Source organism: Pseudorasbora parva, chromosome 1 (genome assembly GCF_024679245.1).
Source record: "Pseudorasbora parva isolate DD20220531a chromosome 1, ASM2467924v1, whole genome shotgun sequence".
Taxonomy (NCBI): domain Eukaryota; kingdom Metazoa; phylum Chordata; class Actinopteri; order Cypriniformes; family Gobionidae; genus Pseudorasbora; species Pseudorasbora parva.
In genome coordinates this window covers 47,608,431-47,631,170 of record NC_090172.1, presented here as the reverse complement: position 1 = coordinate 47,631,170, position 22,740 = coordinate 47,608,431, and the positions used below count along the sequence as shown (strand labels likewise).

Sequence of the window (22,740 nt, the reverse complement as noted above, 5' to 3'; positions counted from 1 at the left end):
ACACAAATCGGTCACTCATCGGTGCTTATAGCAGTGTCTGTTCAACACAGGCAGGGGCATTCATTTTACATTTCAGACAGACAGACAGACAGACAGACAGACAGACAGACAGACAGACAGACAGACAGATAGATAGATAGATAGATAGATAGATAGATAGATAGATAGATAGATAGATAGATAGATAGATAGATAGATAGATAGATAGATAGATAGATAGATAGATAGCAATAGCTGGCAACATAAACATTTTGCGTTAGGATAAATATTGACATTATCAATATCATTGTTTAAAGATTAGTTAAATGTGCGCGCCAAAAGACAGTTATTATGGTTAACATATTCGCGCTCCGAAAATGTCCTAATTTTCATAGAAATTGTTTTAATAACGTTGACACCTGAAAGTTATAGATATAGAAAACAAATAACGAATGAATGAGTCAATATGAATCGCTGTGTATGAATATTCATAGGACTAGCACAGATGCACAACTGAAGTCAAGACATTTGAAATCATACAATCTGATATTGAACCAGCATGTATATGGTGTGGTAGGCTACTGAATCCATGTAAGATCAGGTAACTTAAAAAAAAAAGTTTATTTTTTATTTTTTTAATAACCATGGGTTTAAATCCATGCTGCGTAATCAAGGTGTGATCGCATCATTACGCGCTTATAACCATAGGCTATACCTATTCCGCAAGCGGCAGGTGATAAGTGCTCTACCGTATGATGGGGTCTCTCTCTCTCTCTCTCTCTCTCTCTCTCTCTCTCTCTCTCTCTCTCTCTCTCTCTCTCTCTCTCTCTCTCTCTCTCTCTCTCTCTCTCTCGGGCTCTCTTCCAGGTCCCGCACGCTCCAGCGCCCGGCCCGTTCACTTTTCACCCCGCCTCAGTTCGGTGGGGTGGGGTAAGGGGGGAGCCGCTTGCACCCTGGCCGAATGCCGCCTCACTGCCTCCGCTATATAAACACACATTGGAAGCTCGCTGTGCGACTCGAACTCACATTGAGAAACTGTATGTGAAGAGAGAGAGAGCTAGAGCGCAAGAGAGAGGTAGAGAGTTAAACCGCATCAGAAAAAGGGCTAGCGAGACGCACTACAGTCATCTGAAGATTTTACTGCTCATAGGCATCAAACTTCGGAGGATTATTTCTTTCATTTATTTTTGCGTCTTCCTTATGAACATTACCTGAAATTGAGTGCATTTAAAGAGATTAATCGAGTTTTCCTGTAAGATATTTTAAATATTATTATTTTTCAGAAAGTATCTAAAGGAGTTTGAAAATTAAAACAAAATTTCCAACTCAAGTTTGACAAGTTCACTCCAAATTTACATTTTGAAATTTTACATTTAAAATTCACGGGAGTATTGGACAGCGATTTGCAAAATCTAAAATGATATACAAACATGTAAGATCGATTTGTAATATCCAGCATTCTGTTAATTAAACACTTAATTGTATTCATTGCATAACTTTGTTGCGTTGCCTTTTGGTGAGAGAATCTGCTCAGCTAATTTTGCTTTTGAGAATAATTGTAAAAGCAAATCATATCTAACACAGCAAGTCACTCATATACTCCCGAGAAGGCTTAACCACTGTAGTGCTCATCACTCCAAAGAGATATTTGAAAGCAGCCCCGGACGTTCACAACCATGCTCTTCGAGAGTTTTGACCTGGTCTCGGCGCTGGCGACGCTGGCTGCGTGTTTAGTGTCCATGGCACTTCTTCTGGCCGTGTCCCAGCAGCTCTGGCAGCTGAGATGGACCGCAACACGGGACAAGAGCTGCAAGCTGCCCATGCCCAAGGGCTCCATGGGGTTCCCCATCATTGGAGAAACATGCCACTGGTTCTTTCAGGTAAGAGCTCCATCTCCTTGTGTCCTTCCAAGTTTCCAGTCGCCTTGCTGTCGCGCGCACACCGCTCCGGTGCGCGCCAAGCACCGCGGGTCCGTGCGTTCACCAGAGCATATAGTTTCCATGTAGGTAACTGGATTGTTAAAGACACATAAAGAGTAGGATAACGTCCACTAATGCTTTTCGCACGTGTGTGCTCGTGCGTAATATTGTGCGTTAACACGAGAACAGCCTGCAGGTTAGTTATTCCCACGTGCGCAATTTCACCCGTGCCATATTTCCATGGTGTTAATAAGCTGTCTGTTTCAGATAGCCGTCAGTTTTTGTTTCATACAGCCAGTTCTCAATCCACGTGGAACAACCTGTTTGCAGCTGCCAAGAAAGCCGCGCTCCGTTCCAGAAATATTGTAGTCCTTGGCTTCCGATGCGCGCGAGAACACAGCCACTGAGCACCGCTTGTCAAAGCGCGCACAAACTGTCCTGGGCGCGCGGATGGGATTGATTGCGAGGGCAGGTAGCGTCGCGCTTTCATTGAGCTTCTGTGTAATTACGCGCGCCGGTTACTCTAGAAGAGCCCGCGTGTTGTGAATGATGCCGTGCCGTTCTGTCATAATACCCAAAGAGCGCGGAGTGCGCATACAGTATGGAGGGGATCTAAAATTAGCCCAGTGGCCATAATGTGTGCGTGTGTTTTTAAAGTAGTTTATTAGACGAATCTAAGCTGTAAAGAAAGTAACAGAAAAAAAAGTAAAAGTCTTGAATAAATGTCTTTCTATATTAAATCCATGGTGCGCACTGGGATGTTTCTGGACATTGGCTTACAGTAGCTAGAGTGGGTTGCTTTAAACTGAAATTTGCTGAGATTCAATGAGGAGGAATGTCCTGGTCTGAGCGGTGTACAGATCAAATTCTCTGGTCAGGAATAGATTCTCTAAACTTGCTGGAAATCCAGAAGAGAATTTCCGTGCTGTTGGCAGGCTCTCTACAAAAACAAACAGGCTTGACTGCATCTCAGTTATATATTTAAAATCGATAGCCAAATTGGACTGGTCCATTTGTGGCAAACTTGTGTTATTTCTTATTTTTATAGTTCAAGGCATGCAGGACTTGTTGATATCTCTCTTTATTGTGCTTCTGATGCACTGTTTTTTGTCTGTGTGTATCAAAACATCGGTTAACTGTCGGTTAGCCCCTTCTGTGGTCCATATATCTCTGTCTCCTTAAGACTCCGCGAAGCAGCAGCTGAACCATAAGTGGGTCAAATCTGTGATTGACATAGATTTATGGACTCAAAGGAGTTTAATTTGTTGTTATGTGTACTCTTGCGGTGTGTCTGCCATTATGAATTATGAAATGATTTTGTATTTTGTCTGTGTATGAATTTTTTCAGTTGACCACAAAAAAATATCTGGTCAGAACTTTTTTTCTTTGTCCCCTTCTCAACTGTGTTTCAAGTTTTGGCTGAAATGGAGCATAAACTTAACTATGACAATGCCAGGGCCACTTTTTTTCGTGGGCTGATCACTTATGGTGAGTTCAGATTGAACAATAAGATATTATAACTGTGAATTCCTTAATTAATTATGCATTGGTTTTCAATTGTAGCAATAACTCATATTGCACAGTTCAACCAGTGGGCAACCCACCCTTACCCCTACCCCTCGTCTCCACCTTGACCCAAATCGCTCCAGTCTGGGTGGCAATAAAGCCGCCCACCAGGGGGTCAGAAACACACCCTCACCCTGGGACAAAGACTACACGGCTTGGGTCTCTGATCAGAATTCCAGAGAGCAGGCCCTTTACAGACCTGGGGGATTTAGGAACAGTCTTCCAGCATCCCCTCTCTCTCGCTTTCTGGCTCTCTCCTGGGGCTTGTCGGGATTAGCGAGCATGAAACGGGCATGACTGGCACCAGTGCGGTGTGGCCCCTTTTTCACCTCTGGAACGCACCACCAAACAGCCAAACCCCTCAAACAGCCTCTTGTCTTTAGGAACAGGGGACGGGGGGTGAAAGCGGAGGGGGCTTGGCAGCAGTAGTGGGAGGAGGAGGAAGGTAGGGGATAGAAAAGAGAAGAAAAGGGGGTCCCCGGGGTGAGCGCTCACACTGCACTGAACAACCATAATCTCTCTCCACAAAGTGTTTCCAGGTCAAAGGGGAGCCCATTCTCTCAGCTCGCCACATTTAGGTTCTTTGCGCTTAATTGTCTCGTGGGCTTTGCCGTTCATTCGGCATTAAGCTAAATCTTTTCTCTCTGCTGCCGATTGCTAATTCCAACAGGATTGCTGGAAATTCCCATATCCCATATAATTTATGCATAGTCATGTGTCTCCAAGCACACCCTCTTTGGTGGGTACACCCAAGGGTGACTGATGGCCAAATAATGGGACCTCAAGTCCTACTGCTTCTGCTCGCTCTCCCCGCCCTCTCTTTGCAGAAATGCTGTCTATACCCCAGTGGAGACGGGCCAATGCACACATCCTGAGAGATTCCAACGGGCTATTTCAGTAAATGGACATATTATCTTTATTTACGCTGTGACTGTGGGTCAACGCACGGAGAACTCCCCCCGCACAGTTACCTGCCGCTCTGAACCAATAAACACAGCAGCTCCCAGACTAAGCCATACACACACACACACACACACACACACACACACACACACACACACACACACACACACACACACGCACACGCATATATACAGAAGGATCTGAGGATAAGGGTCAGAATAATGAATGATAGAAATAAAGAGCATGGAGCAAAACGACGTGCCAAGCAAAACTTGCCGTACACTTTTCAAATCCCCCAGCTCCATCTATCTTTCTTTTCTTCTCGTCTTTCTTTATGGCGGTCGTACGCTGAAGAAACACATCGGGGGGATTCAAACTGTGTATGTAATTGCACCCCCCACCCACCCCCCCAGTCCCTCACGTAGCACCCCTGTGTTTAGGTCATCCGTAGCTGATCTGAATAAATATAATTAAAAGGGTTTTTTGTGATTTTAATAAAGGGGTCATTTGTATAACATTTCCACTGGCTCACAAAGGCTACATTTATGTAGCGGGAGGCTCGACTGGTGTCCAATTTACACAGAAATTTGTATTTTTAGTCCTGCGCACTCTGTGTGGAACGGGCCAGTGGAAAAAAGCGGTCCTCTTTATTGCACCCCCTTGTAAAATATCTGATAAATTTCTTTTCAAAATAAAAGAAACTATTGAACGTGGCGAGTTAACCAGTTCACCGCCGAAGGCATAGAACAAGCATGTTTTGTGAGGTCAAAGATCACATATCTGAACACACATGTAAACACATCTGATATCTTTAACTGTTTTGGAATACAAGAATCTGTTATTTGTTTTATTGTCTATTTATTGTCTTTTTCATTCGGATTCTGAGGCTTTAAAGATGTCAAGGGTAAAAACTATGCGGCTGCATGAGCTTCTGACACAGATGTTCTCCTCCCAAGAGCCCATTATCGTCTTCAAGTGACGTTTGACATGTGTTTTGCGGTCCAAATGACTGTGGAAAGCTTTTGGGTCTTATCGCTGAAGATCATCTAACCTCAACCTCTAACGGAGTTCTTGAACCCAATCTGCCTTCGCTCAAAACAAACGGCTTTAATTTGAGTGGCAGCCGATTTCACTTGGTTTTTAAGAAAACGAGCTTGGAGCAACAAAGTAACTGTAACCGTGCACGCGTGCAGAAGTGGACGGACGCACCGAGCACATTTGTGTGTTTGACAGTGCAAGTAAGCTGCAGATTATTACCTCATTGCTTTTCCAGGGTGTGTGGAGATCTTGTGCGTCAGTGACCCTTTTGGGGTTTTTGTTTTATTTTCGTTCTCTGCACGTCTGAGCTTCTGTGGCCTTGTGAAATGAGGGAGGACATTTCTCACCTTCTAGCCAAATGACATCTGCGCGGCCAAGCCCAGCACGTTTGTCTCCACATTTTGCCTCACGACCTGTTCTGCTATTTCCAGCCCGCCGAGTCACTTTTCTATAAAGTAGACTGTGGCCATTAAACCATTCTAAGCACATTTTCTTTAAGCTCACCTCAATGTCAATCACTCTCAAGTAAGAAAACCATGACCTTTTCCCACCTTATCTCTGTCTGTTGTAGTTTTCACTTTTACTACACAGGTCAGGACTGGATCCTTTCTGGCTGCCCTTCTGTGTACACTTGTTTAAGAGGGAACCGTTGGCCCCTACATGTGTAAATACACACATGTAGATGTGAGAAATGTACATGTATATGTGTTTTTGGTGATGTAGTGTGTGATCATACATTGCACATACTCCTGGAGAGGTGGAAAAAAGGTCCTGGCCTTGTAAGGATGACAGCATGTGGTGTTTAAAATGGATGTTCTTGTTCATAGAATGATCAAAAACCCTAAGTTCACACAGGTTACACATGACGTCAAAATAGAACTTGTCTAAAAGGGAAATATGACAGAACAAAGACCATAAAAAACATCATATAATACAAATTACAAGTTCACTGTGTTTATACAGAGAGAGAGAGAGAGAGAGAGAAAGAGAGAGAGAGAGAGAGAGAGAGAGAGAAAGTTAGCCAGTGCCCTTATGTTGGGCATGTGTGAAAGACGGACTTGTCCTGGGTCTGTCAGGTTGAAACGGCTTCTTTCTCTTTCTCATACTAAACGGTCCCACTGCTGAGAGGTGAGCACACACATACATACACACAATCATCCATCATCACACACACACACACACACACTCAGTTCTCACCATGTGGTGAAAGATACTGCATTTATTTTCCCCCCTCTTCCCCTGCATTTCTTTTGGATGTGTGTGTGTGTGCATGTGGTTGTTCATGTCAGCATTACCTCTTGCCCTCACACTCACCTGATATGTGAAATCCTCAGTGTCTTTAAGTATAGCCTGGCTGTGAGCTGGCCAGTGACTTCTCTCACCCCACACACCGTTCATGCAGCGGCAGTGCCCCCTGTCTAACACCTGGCGAGGTCCCGGGATGCCATGTGTCTGTTTGGCCATGGTCAGAGTTTCTTTGGGGGAATCTCCGGTCATACAGTTTTAGAAAAATAACTTCAAACCGCTTCTTATTATTTAAATCTTGTTTTTCCGATTGGTTGGTTGACTCTGGAATTCTTTCACCTCTTCCTGATGAGGAACCAAAAAAGGCTTTGGATATGAAATAATCCCGCCAAAACTATAAAACCCAAAACAGTCATTTGCTGGAAAAATTGTATAAATGGAGAAGGAGAAGTGTGAAAGTGTGAAATATGGTTTAAGTTGTCCACTACTGCAGAATTTATAGCCATATTTTCTCCCACATGTTCAGCCAGGTCTGGTTAAGTTTTGGCAGTTGAAAAAGTGAGACTTAATCCCCTTTTGTCTGACCTTGTCTAACCTCAGTGTGCATATATCTTGTTAGTTTGATTTTATAACCTCACTATTTAATTAACCGATAATTTTTTATAGGATTTTAGGGGGGACATGTGGATCATAAGACATTGTGAGCTAAGGTAGTCATTTAAGGTCTCTGACAATATGAAGGTGTTAGCTGAGTAAGTCAGCCAAGGTCAAAGGTGAGCAGTGTAAGCATGAGTAAGATCAAGCAAGTAAAGTGAAAACAGAGAACTAAAGCATCCGATGACATCTGACAGACGTTTTGTGCATTTTTAGTAAAAAAACGATTAAATGCAATGAATTTCAGATGATGCACACACAATTTAGGCTCTTTATGATTTGCCAGCAAATGTTATAGAAAGTTCCAAAAGACAAAAAAGGCCAAGACATCATTCATGACCATGAGTTTATTTGTTTGTGTATCGAAGTGAGAAACCCAGCCTCTGACCACAAATACACAACAAGGGGCGGAATCTCAAAAGAGATTGGTTACTGGACAGATGGCACACAGGAAGGATGTTGGGAAGTGATTGCCCTCAGAGTTAAAATTGAATAGTTGAAGCTTTCAGGCGGCCTGCACGGCGCTGACATCTTGGGACCGAGTCTGCGCAGTAGCGATTTTGGGACCGGAGTTGCGCAGTAGAGAGCAGGAAGTACAGTCATGATATCAAAAGCCCGCCTACACTCTCACAGATGCAGAACAATGAATTATGTTGGTGTGAAATAAACAGTTATGGAAATGTAGAAATTAAAGCTAAAGCTCTAATCTGCTCCCAAAAATTACGAAAAGTCTGTTAGTGCCTCAGTGACAACTTCACTCAAAGAAGACGTTGATCTCAGCTGTCAGTCATGATGCCCCCCCCGTTTTATAGCATCAAATAACTAACTAAAACTAAACTTATTTTAAAAACGAACACTTGAAATGAAATCATCCTGATAATAACTGCCTTCAATGAAACTAACTTTGGGGAAAAAATATTTGAGGTGTAATTTTATTGTTTAGTTTGCCTCGTGTCCTCGTGAAGAGAGCATAAAACCTCTCGGAAATATGCAATTTTGTTTATTGGTTCTTAGTTAATCATCTGAACGTTAATGGTCATAAAAGCCCCCATCAGAATATGCACAGATACTTTTGAATGGCCATTAATGTAGAAAGCAGAAAGATGCCTTTTGCTTGCAAAATGGTGTAGTTACGACATCTACCAGCAGAGGCTAACTGGATTCTTGCATTAACCATATTCTATTTTTCCTCTGTGATAGCTACTGGAGTGAATTTACTTGTTATTTAAGCCTATGTCATTTGTTTTAGTGTTTTGTGTTTGGACACCCTTGTTGGCTATTCGTTTGGGCTGAAAATGCATTAACACAGAGAAGCATGTATAGAGGTGAAGTGTATTCAGACTAGTTTCTCTCAGCCAAACAGGAAAAAAAAAGCCTTGCATGCTGCTAAATTTATCCCTGAAAATAAGAGTGTGAGTGTTGGAGTGCGCTTGATAAAATGGTCACAAAATTTGGCAAGGGGAGGGGGAAGGGTGGCAAGGGGAGCAAACAGCTCTACTGCCACTTCCTGCCATGGGGTCAGTATGTGTGTGTGAGGCTGAGAGGTTACAGGCCGTCTTTATGTGCTCAGCAGAAGTCTTGAGGACAATTACTGCGTGTGTTATATGGAGCAACTCACTCCAAAGCTATAAGAGTTTGTATCATGTTTGTAACTTTACAAACTGAACTCAAGGTGAATGTGCATAATGACTATAGATTCGTTTTAATTTAGTATTGTGTAAAATAATGCATTTAATAATGCAGCATTAATGTTGCAACGCTTGGGAATGAGACACCATTCATGTTCATCTGTCTTGCTCGTAGAAAGCCTGAAGTGTGTTGCTGTAACACTTAAATGTCCCATTCAGATGTTTTGGGAAATCACTCTGCTTGTTCTTTACCTGTAGAGGTTAATGGATCAAAGGTTAAAGTTTGCAGTATATGTACTGGTACATTCAGACACAGCAACATCTCAGAGCTAATGGCTGCGCTCATATACTCATTAGATCACTTTTCTCTGATCCTGAAGGCTTAGCCTGAGCCTTTTCTTAGCTAAAGCTAACCCAACTGTATAAAGAATGCTGTGAACGGGACCCATATGCCCTTACAATACAAAAACAAACAAGAGGGCTAATCCCACAAGGCTAACACCCTTCATTCCAAATACCTATTAGCCCTAACACCTCATTAAATCTCTAATATTCTGACGGAATCCCCTTAGCCTGCAGTGTTGTGTTCAATTTTAAGAGTTATTACTAGGCTAAAGGTTAATCATTCAGTTGGAACGACAAAAGTAAAAATGCTTTTCAGTAGATGGTAGAAACCGGACGGCTGTGTTTGGCAGAAAAAGCACAGTGACAATGTTTTGGATATGCTTGTGACCATATTTTTCATTATTTTTAAACTAAAAACCATAATGTTAACAATATTGTACAGTACTGAACAATATTGTCTTAAAATAAATGAAAAGGTAATTTATGTTCTTGAAATCTGCCTGCTCCACTATTCAATGCCTATTAATATATGCAGCTAATGTATTTTCTTCTTTTTCCATCTGCTTCTCTTTTTTTAGGGTGCGGGTTTCCATGCATCAAGGAGGCAGAAGTATGGGAACGTATTCAAGACCCATCTGCTCGGGCGGCCGCTGATCCGGGTGACGGGGGCAGAGAACGTGCGTAAGGTTCTGATGGGAGAGCACAGCCTGGTCACTGTGGACTGGCCCCAAAGCACCAGCACTCTACTGGGTCCCAACAGTCTGGCCAACTCTATAGGAGACATCCATCGCAAAAGGAGAAAGGTCCATATCCAGCTGTTTACTGCTAAAATGTAGCTTCATTATGTGTGGGAACCATCCTTATCTCCTAATGGATGGTTTTTGTGTGCTCCATTTCCCTGCCTTGCCAATGAAAAATGTTTTGAATTAGTGAAAGGACAAAACAGAGAGTGAGAACGAGAGATGGACTGAAAAAAACTAGATAGAACGTCAAATGGAAATCTCTGCCAAAAGTATGCCATCCACAGGTCCAGATTTGGAGACAGATACCCACAATGCCTTGCTCCACAATGCCTCGCATAACAGTCTGCTCACAATAACATCATGGAGGATTACGCTCAAAACTAGCTTTTCCTCAAACCCAACCCATTGTTCTGCAACAAAATAGCTTTTCTGTAGACCCTGGTCCTCTTCAGTCACTTGGAGGCTTGAGTTTCACCCCACACACCTGTTCCATTGAAGGGTCAGCGGGGTGTAATCAGTCTGGTTAATCCTCTAGGTCCAGGGCCTCATGCAAACTCCCTAATGACTGCTAATTAGTCAGCCTGCTTCCGACGGACAAAGACAGCCTTATGGACCCCCTCCAACCAGGTTCCAATGTCCCGCTTTGCACACTAATGTCATAATTGTATTTTCATTTGTTTTCCAACCTCTCTGGAGATTCGGGAGTCTATATTTTTGACTGGATGGGTATTCATCAACAAGCCATGTTCTGTCATTAAGTCCCCTGGGACGTCCCGTTCTAGGATTCACTGTAAAATGCCCCTTTGAAGAGAAAGATGCTGAGTGCAAGGCATAGGATCCAAATGGCTCAAAGAGCTCCGGATGTAGCTCTGGATAAAATTTCCTAGAATATGACAAGCTATATTTGGTGTTAAACAGGCTTTGCGTCACAAACAAGATGCGGAACAGTTCACTGAGTAATATTAGATACTACCAAATCAGATCTGAGTACCCAACCAGAAGACCTATCAAAACTGTGAACTTGGTAAGGAATTGAATTTATTAGGTTGGCCAGTAGAGGGCACAGGATCTTAATTCTGCACTCACCTGCTTACACAAAGTGCTCTCCCTGTGAATGAGAGATTTTGTTTTAGTCAGCGAGGCAGAGAGAGAGAGAGAGAGAGAGAGAGAGAGAGAGAGAGAGAGAGAGAGAGAGAGAGAGAGAGAGAGAGAGAGAGAGAGAGAGAGAGAGAGAGAGAGAGAGAGAGAGAGAAAAGAGAGAGAGATTGGAAAAGTAAAGAGAAGTGTAAAGAAAGTGAATGGTTTGGGGGAGAGAATAAAGAGGTCTTTACATTCTGGTCAAAGCAGCAGCTTTGAGCAGTTTCATATAATTTAAGACATATGGAAATTATTAGGGTGGGGGAGTTTTAAAAGGCCTTGTGTGTATGTGTGTGGAAAGTGAAGTACAAGAAGTCACGTTTTGTAATGAAGACAGGCGGCTGTTTTTTTTCCAGTAGTGTTCTAAATCCTGTATAATGGGGACTGGCATTAGTGAAGCTTGACTGACGTCTGTCTACTACGCAAAGAATCGCAATAGGAAAATAGTAACCTTCAAAAAATCCCAAACCAATAAGCAGTATAAATATGGTGTAGTATGTCTATATCTGTATATGGGTAGTAGCTAAGAGAGATGTGTGAGGCAAACATGCTTGTAGCCACGTACCAGAATAGATGTTAGCAATGTATTGGCACAGACAGATTGCAACAGGATCTTAATATTAACAGCCAGTTAATTGTTCGAGTTAGAGATGAATAAGTGTGTATGAGAAGAACAGCACAGAAAGGAGACATAGAGAAATGGACCTTGGCAAGAGAAAGTCAGACGTGAGGAGAGACAGGAGGAGGACACACAAGTCTCCGCCTCCTTCCCTTTACTACTGGAAAAAAGCGGGGCGGAGACGAGGTATTTGGAATGAGATGGCATATAAAAAGTGCTATTGTTAGTCGTGGAACATGGATGTTATTTCACTAAACAAACCAGCACAACTGAGGCACATTAGAAATGCGCTGCCGCAGCCAGGAAAATCTTACCTTCGCCTTTCACCCTCACTGCTGATGCAGAGGGAAACTCTCTAAGATATTCTGAGAGAGAGGTGGAGGTAGGTGAGTGGCAGTATGAGAAGAGTATGAGAAGGTCAAAAAAAGTGAGGACTTCAGAATTAATGAGAATGTTTCATGCTTCATACTATTAGACAAATAAGCTTGGCCTTTAAGTCTCGACTGTGGCTTCAGGATAATATTTTCATGACATTTCTTGCCTGTAGAGCACAGATGTGCTATTTTGTGACAGGTGATGTGATTCATGGACCAGCTGCATTGTGGGAAGTGTAGTTCAACAATGCAGGTTTATAAGCCTGAGTCAAAAGCAAATGTTCAGAGCGGTTGGAACGCTACGTCTGCTGTCAGATAGTGTCACATATGTTTTTGGATGCAGCTGGATTGATCCCTTGGGTCAAATAGATTATTGTCTAAGTATCTTTGGTAAAATACATCTTTTTTACACCTTTAAAAATAAAGATGTCAGGAAGGATGATTTTCACACTGATGCCATAGAAGAAACCATTTTTGGTTCCCCAAAGAAACATTTTGTGATTTTTTTTAAAGAAACATTTTTTCCCTAACCATTTTATAGTCTAAAGAACTGTTTTGCACTACAAAGAACCTTTTGTGCAATAGAACTTCATGGAAACATTCCCAAAGCCACCAACTTGATTACTGTGACTGAGTTGGAGAAGACACTACAATTAAAAACTGAACGTGTCTGTTCAATATAATGAGTGAGTCGCCGCGCGAGTCTCACAGCACTGAGCACTAACTGCAGGAGTCAGATAAATGAGCTGATGAGCTCTCGTGATGAGAGCTGAGGTAATCGCGACTACACTCGCGGCATACATTCACAACACGAGTTAAGTCTGGCGGGTTTCAGTTCATGCCTTTGCAAGCTTAACTTTCATAGAAATTAATTTGGGAAGTTAAAAGACTTACATTGCTCACCATAGCTCCGTTTAAATGAGTGCCTGTAGCTGCGAGCTGAGCTCTGAGTGTGATCTCCCATCCCCCGTGCGCTGGTTCAAAACATGCGGAAATGGCTCCCTCTGCTGGCTGTAGTCTTTAGCCTTTGGCCAAACATTCCTCCTATGATGCAAATATCGTCAATTTGCATCATAGGAGGAATTTTTCCAGAAATAAAATGCATAAATCTCTTGTCTCAGGGGGGATATGAGGGGGGAAAGCACAACCATTTGAATATACTCCAGGGTTTCTACTGATATAAAGCCATATGCTAATCGCTGAAGTAACCCTTTAAGAACCTTTATTTTTAAGAGTGTATGATCAGATCGAGTTTTGAGCTAAAACAGGACAAATACCTATAGTGTTATAAAAACAACAACTGATTGCAAAGCTATTTATTATGTCATATCTGTTCTCTATCACATTTGGCAAAACAGCAGACTGACCTCACTTTCAATTGTGTTTCTCAGATCTTTGCTAAAGTCTTCAGTCATGAGGCTCTGGAGAGCTACTTGCCCAAGATCCAGCAGGTCATACAGGAAAACCTGCGGGTGTGGAGCTCCAATCCTGAACCCATCAACGTGTACCGTGAGTCCCAGCGGCTCTCCTTCCATATGGCGGTGCGTGTGCTCCTGGGCTTCCGAGTCTCTGAAGAGGAGATGCGCTGTCTTTTCCACACTTTCCAGGAATTTGTGGAGAATGTTTTTAGCCTTCCCATCGACTTGCCGTTTAGTGGTTATAGGAAGGTAAATGTCAATATGTATTGTTAAATCACAAACTGAGGAATGGGTTAGATTGTCTGTGTATTAGGCACACAACAAAAGATCAGTACTACTGAACTTCAACTAATGAACTTGTGTTGTGTGTGTTTGCAGGGTATTCGTGCGAGGGATTCACTGCAGAAAAGCATAGAAAAAGCCATCAGAGAGAAACCACTCCACACACAGGGGAAAGATTACACCGACGCTCTTGATGTGCTTCTAGAAAGCGCCAAAGAGAACAACACAGAGCTTACGATGCAGGAGCTGAAGGTGAGTGAAGCACCATTAGCTATGTTTCCACCCACCTATTTTTATGTGCCTTTTGGGATATTACATTTAAAAAAACAAACAAACCACTAACCGGATAATAAATTATAAAAATACACATAAAACAACTTATTGGCTCGTTTGAGGCAGATACATTTTTTTATCCGATAAGAAGACATGCACATAAACTACAATGGAAACACATTTACCAAATAAATCCCTCAATGTGCAACAAAAAACTCTCATGTGAATGGTTTGGATTAATTCACTTAGCAGAAGCGCCTCACATGATCACATTCCCAAACTCCAGGCAACCGAACGCAAGACAACATGGTTTCTTCAGCATATTCTGAGGCGCATGTCATTTGAGATGAAGGAAAAAAGAGCCACAGCTTCCTTAATTGCAGTCATTTTTATTACGTGTATTTCGCGGCAATTCCCCAGGAAGTGACGATTTTGCTCTCTCATGAACACATGGGATGGAAACGGTACTTTATTCGCAAATGTTTTATGCGATATTCCAAAGTTAAATTTGCAAATTTGGATAGAAAAATAGCTTCAGATGTGTTCCTAAACTTCATTTTAAGGCCTCACATGCACTCTTTCCTTGAGAAGGCTGTTCCAAACTGTAATCAACAAAATTACAAAAAAATCACGAAATTTGAAACGAGCAGTGAAAACAACTTATTAGTTACTGTGATACGAGAGAAGTGTTGATTATAAATGTTCAGCATTATGATACTGCAACCTCAGATTGTTGATATTTTCTTCGTCATGTAATTTACTAATGTCAAATTCCATTGATATCAAATTTGAGCTCGTCTTGTGCACTTTGCCTACTGAACGCTATTTGCTTCGAGTGACTGTAAAGATGATTTTAGTGCATGTAGAGTGTCTCAAATCAGTCACTTAAGAGTTCACTTCTGCCAGAATGCTTTCTCAGAAGGTAGCAGCCAAGATAGGCACTAGAAAGCAAGGCAAATCACTAGATGCTGAAACAGAGTAGCTGCCTTGTCTGCATAATAGTGAACTTCTTTGACACAATGTGCTCTTTCCACACAGTGATCCTCCCAGTCTTTTTCTACTGATCATTTTCTTTGCACCAGATGATTTTGTTTTCAGTGTGAGGTCAACTTGTGATTACTTGATTGCATAGTAAAGCAAAAAAGGAAGTCAACAGTTTGATTTTGAGAAGCCAACAGTGACTCTCTGACAGCACACTTAACTCACTGACTGCTCTCTTTATGTTTCGTCTCGCTCTCCTGCTCAGTTCTCTTGTGTCATGCCCAAACCAGGATGACAGACATTTAATGACACAGATAATAGTCAATAAATGCTTCCCTGCAGGCTATTGTTGCCTGGTTATTCCACTCAGCTCAGAGGTTTTAGCGTTTTTCTTTACTAAGGTACATGTGTAGTCTCCTCAGACAGTGGCGGCAGGGGTGGCTCCCAGGCCTGTCAACACCGACTCACTGGCAAGCAGTTAAAAAAGGAGGGAGAGAGAGAGAAAAAGAAACCTGTGTAAGATGGCTGCCAAACCTCAAAGAAAAAAGAAGAGAGAAGGAAAGAAAAGAAATAAAGAAGCTTCAGCCTAAGAATTTAGAAAAGTCAGACTGCGGTAAAGATGACTAGAGACTATATTATATATACTGTATATATTTTCATTTAGTAACTATATATATTTCATTTAGTAACACTTTAGATTATAAAACACACACATTCACTATTAACTAGGAGTTTTCCCTCAATAAATTTCTAATTGTAGTTTCTGCAAAATTTTACAGCTGGAATTAAACACAAATCATCAGTAACAATGTGTCAGTGTCAGATATCTTCGGATACTGTCCATTTATCAGTGTCATTGAGTTGAGTTACATCAGCTTCTCTCTTTCTCCCTCAGGAGTCCACAATTGAACTGATCTTCGCTGCTTTTGCCACAACAGCCAGCGCCAGCACGTCTCTGATCATGCAGCTGTTGAAACACCCTGCGGTGCTGGAGAAGCTGCGCGAGGAGCTGCGGAGTTGCGGCCTGCTGCATGACGGCTGTCTGTGCCAGGGTGAACTGCACTTGGACAGCATCATTAGCCTCAAGTACCTGGACTGCGTGATCAAAGAGGTCCTGCGTCTCTTTGCCCCCGTGTCTGGAGGTTATCGCATTGCAACACAGACCTTTGAGCTGGATGTGAGTTGTTGTGGATTTGCAGCCTTTTCACCGTTTATTCTTGTCTTTCCAAACATGTATGACTTTCTTCTATGGGAAACAAAAAAAGATGTTTTGAAAAATGCCTCAGTGGTTTGGGAACATGTAATACATGCCCAGTGTTGTTTGGATCACAGTATTCTTTAAAACATCAGAGAAGTCGTCATACAGGTTAAGAACAACATGAGGATGAGTAAAGGATGGCAGAATTCTCTTTTTTTGGGTGAACAATGCTTTTAAAATTTACTATTGTTGTTTATCTAATACATTTTCATTTAATTTTATCATATAAACTATGTGTGTATGTATGTGTGTGTGTATATGTATATATATATACACACACACACACACACACACACACACACACACACACACACAGTTTATAAGTGCTGTAAAACGATTAATCACATTTAAGTAATATGTGTTAACTGTGCATAATTATTATGTATATTTGATACATGTATATATTTAAGAAATACTTGCATGTATATACTTTATGTATATTTAGATCATGTATATTATATATGAATATAACACATTTTTCTTAAATATATACATCCATTTGTGGGTATGTTCATTGTTCATAATAATACACAGTACACATACATATATGTTATGTAAACAAACTTTTATTTTGGATGTGAGTAATCGCTTGACAGTAGCTTTTATTTAGTCAATTTTCATTTTCATTTTATTTGATGTTTTAGTAATTTGGTTTTGTGCCTTTTTCATTTGTATTATTTTAGTACTTCAATTTAAACTTATTTTATTTCAGTTAGTTGCCAAGGCAACATTTCAAATTTTTAAGTTTTTCCTATTTATATTTATTTCAATTTGAAATAGTTGTAGCTTTAGTTTTAGTTAACAATAACAACACTGCTTAAGCTACGTTTTTTCCCCTCTTCCCCGTCTCTCAGGGTGTACAGGTACCTAAAGGTTGGAGTGTCATGTACAGCATCCGCGACACCCACGACACCTCAGCTGTGTTCAAGGACGTGGAGGCCTTCGACCCAGACCGGTTCAGTCCAGAGCGTAGCGAGGACCGCGAGGGCCGCTTCCACTACCTGCCCTTTGGTGGCGGCGTCCGCTCCTGCCTCGGCAAGCAGCTGGCCACTCTTTTCCTCAAACTCCTGGCCGTGGAGCTTGCTGGAGGGAGTCGCTTCGAGCTGGCCACACGGACATTCCCGCGCTTGATTTCGGTCCCCGTGGTACACCCCACCGATGGCCTTCGTGTAAAATTCTTCGGCCTTGACTCCAACCAGAACCAGATCATGGCCAAACCGAATGACATGCTGGATGCCACCGTGTGACAGACTGAGGAGAAGTAACAGACTTCATATTTTAAGCTGTTACCAGAAGTTCTGTAAAAGACTCTCATTTGCCAAAAATGTATAGTCTATCATTTGTAAAGAAGTATATCATAAATATATAAATTTAACTGAACGTATTGCTACATCAGGAGAGCACAAGAGGAAGGTTTCAGAAAAGAAGACAGATCCGGAGGGTTAAAGGAACAGTCATATAAGCCGATGTAGATTTCACAGGGTATGGCCAGTTCTGCTTTAACCAGCGCAGGACGGCTCTGGAGGAATCAGTCTTGAAATCGTTTGAGATGAGTAGTTTTGTGTGAGTGTCTGGATGGTGAGTTCATTTATATGTATATACAGTGTGTGTGTGTAAATACACGGTGTGTTTTCTCATGCGAATGTGTGCGTGTGCCTGTTTGCGTGCGTGGACAGGTTGTTATTCAGCTAAGGTATTAGCAGTTAGAGTAGGCAGTGTAAACTAGAATGAATGGGAGGACTGTGTAATTTACTCAGGTGTGTTAGCAGTACAGAAGGAGCTTTCAGACTAACCCAGTACTTGTCATACATGCTCTGTACATAAGAGACAATTCATAATATTCTTTTTAAGAGAGCGTGAAAAGGAGGCGAGAGATGAAGAGAGATATATAACTAGACGGAGACTATGAGAGAAAATCAACCTGTGCAGGCTCTTAAAACAAGCTATAGAGGGAATGAGGGACTCATTCCTGCTGCAAATTTTATATCTGAAGACATTTTTGAAAAAAAGCAAAGATAAAAAGTCTGTCGTAAACTGTCGTATATGCTGCTTTGGGAGTCGCTTTTTATTTATATGATGGAGCAGAGTGCCAACTGACCTCCGCTGCTCCACATCAATATATGAGGAAATTATACTGAACATACAGGAGATGATGGTGGAACAGAGTGGACAATCATCAGTCATTCACTCTATAAACCACCAATCACGAGAGTTTTCTTGAGATGCCTCTGAAGGGACTTTAAAGGAGTTCGAGTGAGAGGCAATAGGACTCTGGTTTGAAACGAGCGTCCCAGTGCGGGTTCTTCTTTCATTTCCTCTACAGGCCACGCAAAGGACTTTTCTTTGAGAAAATATGCCACTGATCTTTTTTTTAATGAATTAATGAATGGATGAATTAAAAATAATGTCTGCTGCTTTCAGTGTACCATTTTCTAACAGAGAGTAGACCGCTACCTTCAGCTACAGTTTTGCTATTTCTAAGCAAATGTTGTGAGTGCAAGAGCAATTTCACCAATTAGAAAGCCATGGGTAAAGCATTTTTGCATTGTCTAATATCCTAATATTCTTGCTATTAATATTATTATTGTAATAAATCTTATTTTAAGTGCTATTTTTGTTATATTTCAGAATAGAGTTCTAGTATAAGTAAAGTCTGTTGGTAAATACTGTTCTATTTAGAATGATATGGATTTCAGTTAAACTATATTGTACACTGTGTTTAAATGTTAATATGTTTTATGTTATTGTAATAATTATAATTTTTGGTTATCATTATTATCATTTCATTTAGTTAATATTAATAAACAGAAGCACTTGCGAGGTATGTTTATTTTGAGTGCCATTTGACTACATGTTCTGATTGTTGAGTTTGTCTGTACATATATTTTATTCCTTTTTACAAATCCACATTTCACTTAGTTAAAATATGAATGTTTTCCCCTTCTTTTTTGTTACAGTGATTCTTAAATGTACTTGGTAATTTTATAAACCCTTGTAATAAACTATAATGTGAAAATCAATCATTCAGTCCTATGATACTGCCTCATTCTGCTTAACAACATTTACAACTTCTTTTGCCATTTAATCTCAAGGGTATCTGGATGTGTTTTGAACATGATTTTTAAAATGATGGCCAAATATTTTAATTGTTAACCACATGCAAGTCTGTTTTACATCACCTAGGAACCACAGTATAGCCCTTTGATGTTTGCAATCATATTCTATGAAGGAAAAAGAAAGCTGATCTCTTTGATGCTCTCCCTTCTTTTTAATATGTTAATTCTTGATGCTCAGACCTTTGTGTTTATATATATATATATATATATATATATATATATATATATATATATATATATATATATATATATATATATGGTAAATGTACGATGCAGTAACAATACTATACACTGAAAAGTAACCACATACATCCTCAAGTATCCGCCAATACCTACAGTAGTGATATGGAGACGTACATGCACACTGGAGACATTTCAACAAACAACAGCTTTATTCAATAGACGCCAGATGTGTTGACCAGCATTCACTTCAAAGAGCTGCCTTAGCACACAAACAACCATCCTCACCATGCATGTTCTCATTTTTTGCTTTGGAGTCTTGCTTATTCATTTATAGCTTTATTTTTCAAAAATGCTGTTTAGTTATTAAAATCATCCAAGTATGCCATAACAGCATTCTGGAAGTTGTTATTAGAAAGGGTGCACGAAAGGGTAATGTCTTAATTTTAAGTCTTTCATATGGACAATGGCAGATTTTCTTTGAAAAGAGCTTAATGAATTTTTAATGACAGTGGTCCTTGTTGTAAGTGAAAGCAGGACCACAAGGAAGCTTATCTATGCTATCCCTATCTGGTTTCTCATTAGAGATCACTAATGGGGTCACTTCCTTTACGCTTAATCAATACTGAAATTCAGATCAATGTTGTTGATGATATTTACCCAATGACATATAAAAAGCAAAAAGGTCAGAGTTGCATATACATTAATAGATGATTTTTATTCTTGCAAATAAAGCAATTTCTAGCAAAATTTAGTTTGTGCCAAATAATGGTGGCCATTGGCCATTCACCTACTGTAGCCAGGTGTTGTGTGATGTGCTCTTTGAAGGGAACATATGCTTTTTCCTCATCTTACGTTACTATTCATCTCCCCACCATTCCCCATTCTACAAATATTGATGTGACTAAAGGCAATAATTATTTCCTTCTGACAATCCAAAATTTCTGATTATCTTGATGGTTTACTGATTATCTCATCATTCTTGTGGTGTGATGTATGTTAAGTGTGACTGAATCTACTTGGAAGAAAGTCAGGTTAGCACCAATCTCAATACGGAAGATACTCAATAAAGATAGACTTAACAACAATATGAAATCAATGCAAATTCTGAAACTGCCATATAAGCCTACACCATGACTTAACCACAGAATGTAAAAAATGTGGACCTCCATTCTCTACTATTGTAAAAAAGGGAAGCCGCCAATGTCCAAATATGATGCCGACATCTTGGAACTTTAAATTGAAGCGCCAATATCCTGCCGAAAATATCAGTTGGCACACTTGGGTCCTCAAATGCGACTTGTTGCAAGAAATGTTCCATGCTTTTTGTAGCCTACTAACCAACGGTTTCTATTCTGCGATGTTGCATCTGAAACGGTGCTAATCTCAGGTGTATATTATGTGCTTTATTTAATGAAAAATAATTTAATGTGAGTTTGAATTGTGACCATTTTTAGTAGACAGCCTACTGAATTAAATAATGGATAGACTGATTCACTTTAGATCTTTAAAAATAAATTGAAGCAAATAATGTTCAAACTGTCAACTCATGGTGAACAAACAGTGTATTCTATGATAAAAAAGAGATGATTTTAGTAACTCAGTATGTATTTTTAGTCATGTTAAAATTAAATAGTATAAGATTTAGGAATTTGACAATGTACACATTCATTTTGTTGTGAATACAGTCAGTGCGCTTGCAGAGAGCCCGTCCACATGCTCTTGTTGGTTCTGATTGGCTGTGATTTTTTATCTTGGGTTAAGGCTAGTTTGGACAGACAGCTTGTGGCTGGAAATCTTATTGGATCACGTCTGATTAGGACACCGCATTAGGCTGTTTAAATTTGGTTTTCAAAGCTGAAATTTCTTCCAAAGGCAAACTCAAGTAACAGAACTCATGAGTAGCATCATGAGTTGTTTATTTCTCCTGTTTTGTCTGAATGCAAGGGTATGGCAACTGCCATACTCTGCCATACGTAGACTTGGTCACATTGTGGCACTCCACACACTATAGGAAGAAATCTTAGGTACATTTGCAACCCTTGTTCCCTGAAGGAGGGAACGGAGACTTTACATCAGTGACTGAGGGAATGGGGGTTTTGCTTAAAAGGCTATCACCTATGAATTCTACAAAATGGGCCAATGGCAAATGCCATGGGTCTGCAAAATTTGCATAGCGAACTCCGCCCACCAGCATGGGTATATAAGGAGCCACGCATGCAATCTCGAATTATGTTACCTGCTAAGAAGCCAAGGCTGAGCGTCCTGGCCCTACCAATGGTTGTGGCACGCGGAAAAAACGTCTCTGTTCCCTTCTTCAGGCAATGAAGGTTACGCACATAACCAAGAAGTTCCCTTTCAGTTTACATCCTTAAAAATAAAGGTGCCAGGCAGAACCAAAAATGGGTTTTCACAGTGATGCCACAGAAGAACCATGTTTGGTTCCCCAAAGAACCATTTTGTGAAAGATTCTTTAAAGAACCATTTTATAGTGTAAAGAACCTTTTTGCACTACAAAGAATCTTTTGTGTCACATGCCTGTCCTGTCTTGTGTGCTCATGTGGGTTTTGTTATGTTAAGCATGTGCTCCTGCCATTGTCTGATCCCTCCCCCTTGTTATCTGATTAGTGTTTGATTTCTCCCACCTGTTCCCTCTTGATTTCTTCCCTTTATAAACTCCTTGTGTTTGTCAGTCTTTGTCGGATCGTTGTATTGTCTACGTCTCCTGGTTCCCCGTGTTGGTAAGTCTTCAGTTTAATGTATTTCTAGTTTATGTTTTTCCCCCTCGTGGTTTTTGTTTCATGTTTTATTTTGTTAATACTTTATCATTTCTGCACTTGAGTCCTCACACCAGTTTTCTTTGTGTTCCCGACTGTGACATAATGATCCGACCCTCAGAGGACTCCTATTCCCATTTTTCCCCACAGACTGCCAAGTCCCCAGTCCTCCGATGACCCCTTCAGGGAGAGGGAGGAGGAAGAATGGCAACACATCCACCACCTACCCGGAGGTCCCGATTCCGGTGCTCTGTGTGCCGATCGGCCCACTTCCAGTGGACCCTGTTCCGGTGGACCCTGTCCCG

General features: G+C 40.9%; 1 protein-coding gene across 1 annotated transcript; it reads left to right on the top strand.

The window, feature by feature from the left end:
* The first annotated feature begins 986 nt into the window (after positions 1–986).
* On the top strand, positions 987–19,382 carry cyp26b1 (cytochrome P450, family 26, subfamily b, polypeptide 1). The gene is made up of 6 exons (XM_067443431.1): positions 987–1,859; positions 9,856–10,080; positions 13,542–13,817; positions 13,947–14,102; positions 16,000–16,281; positions 17,217–19,382. Exons 1-6 carry the CDS (start codon positions 1,656–1,658, stop codon positions 17,607–17,609), a joined length of 1,536 nt encoding a protein of 511 aa, XP_067299532.1. The 5' UTR covers positions 987–1,655; the 3' UTR covers positions 17,610–19,382.
* The last annotated feature ends 3,358 nt before the right edge of the window (positions 19,383–22,740 follow it).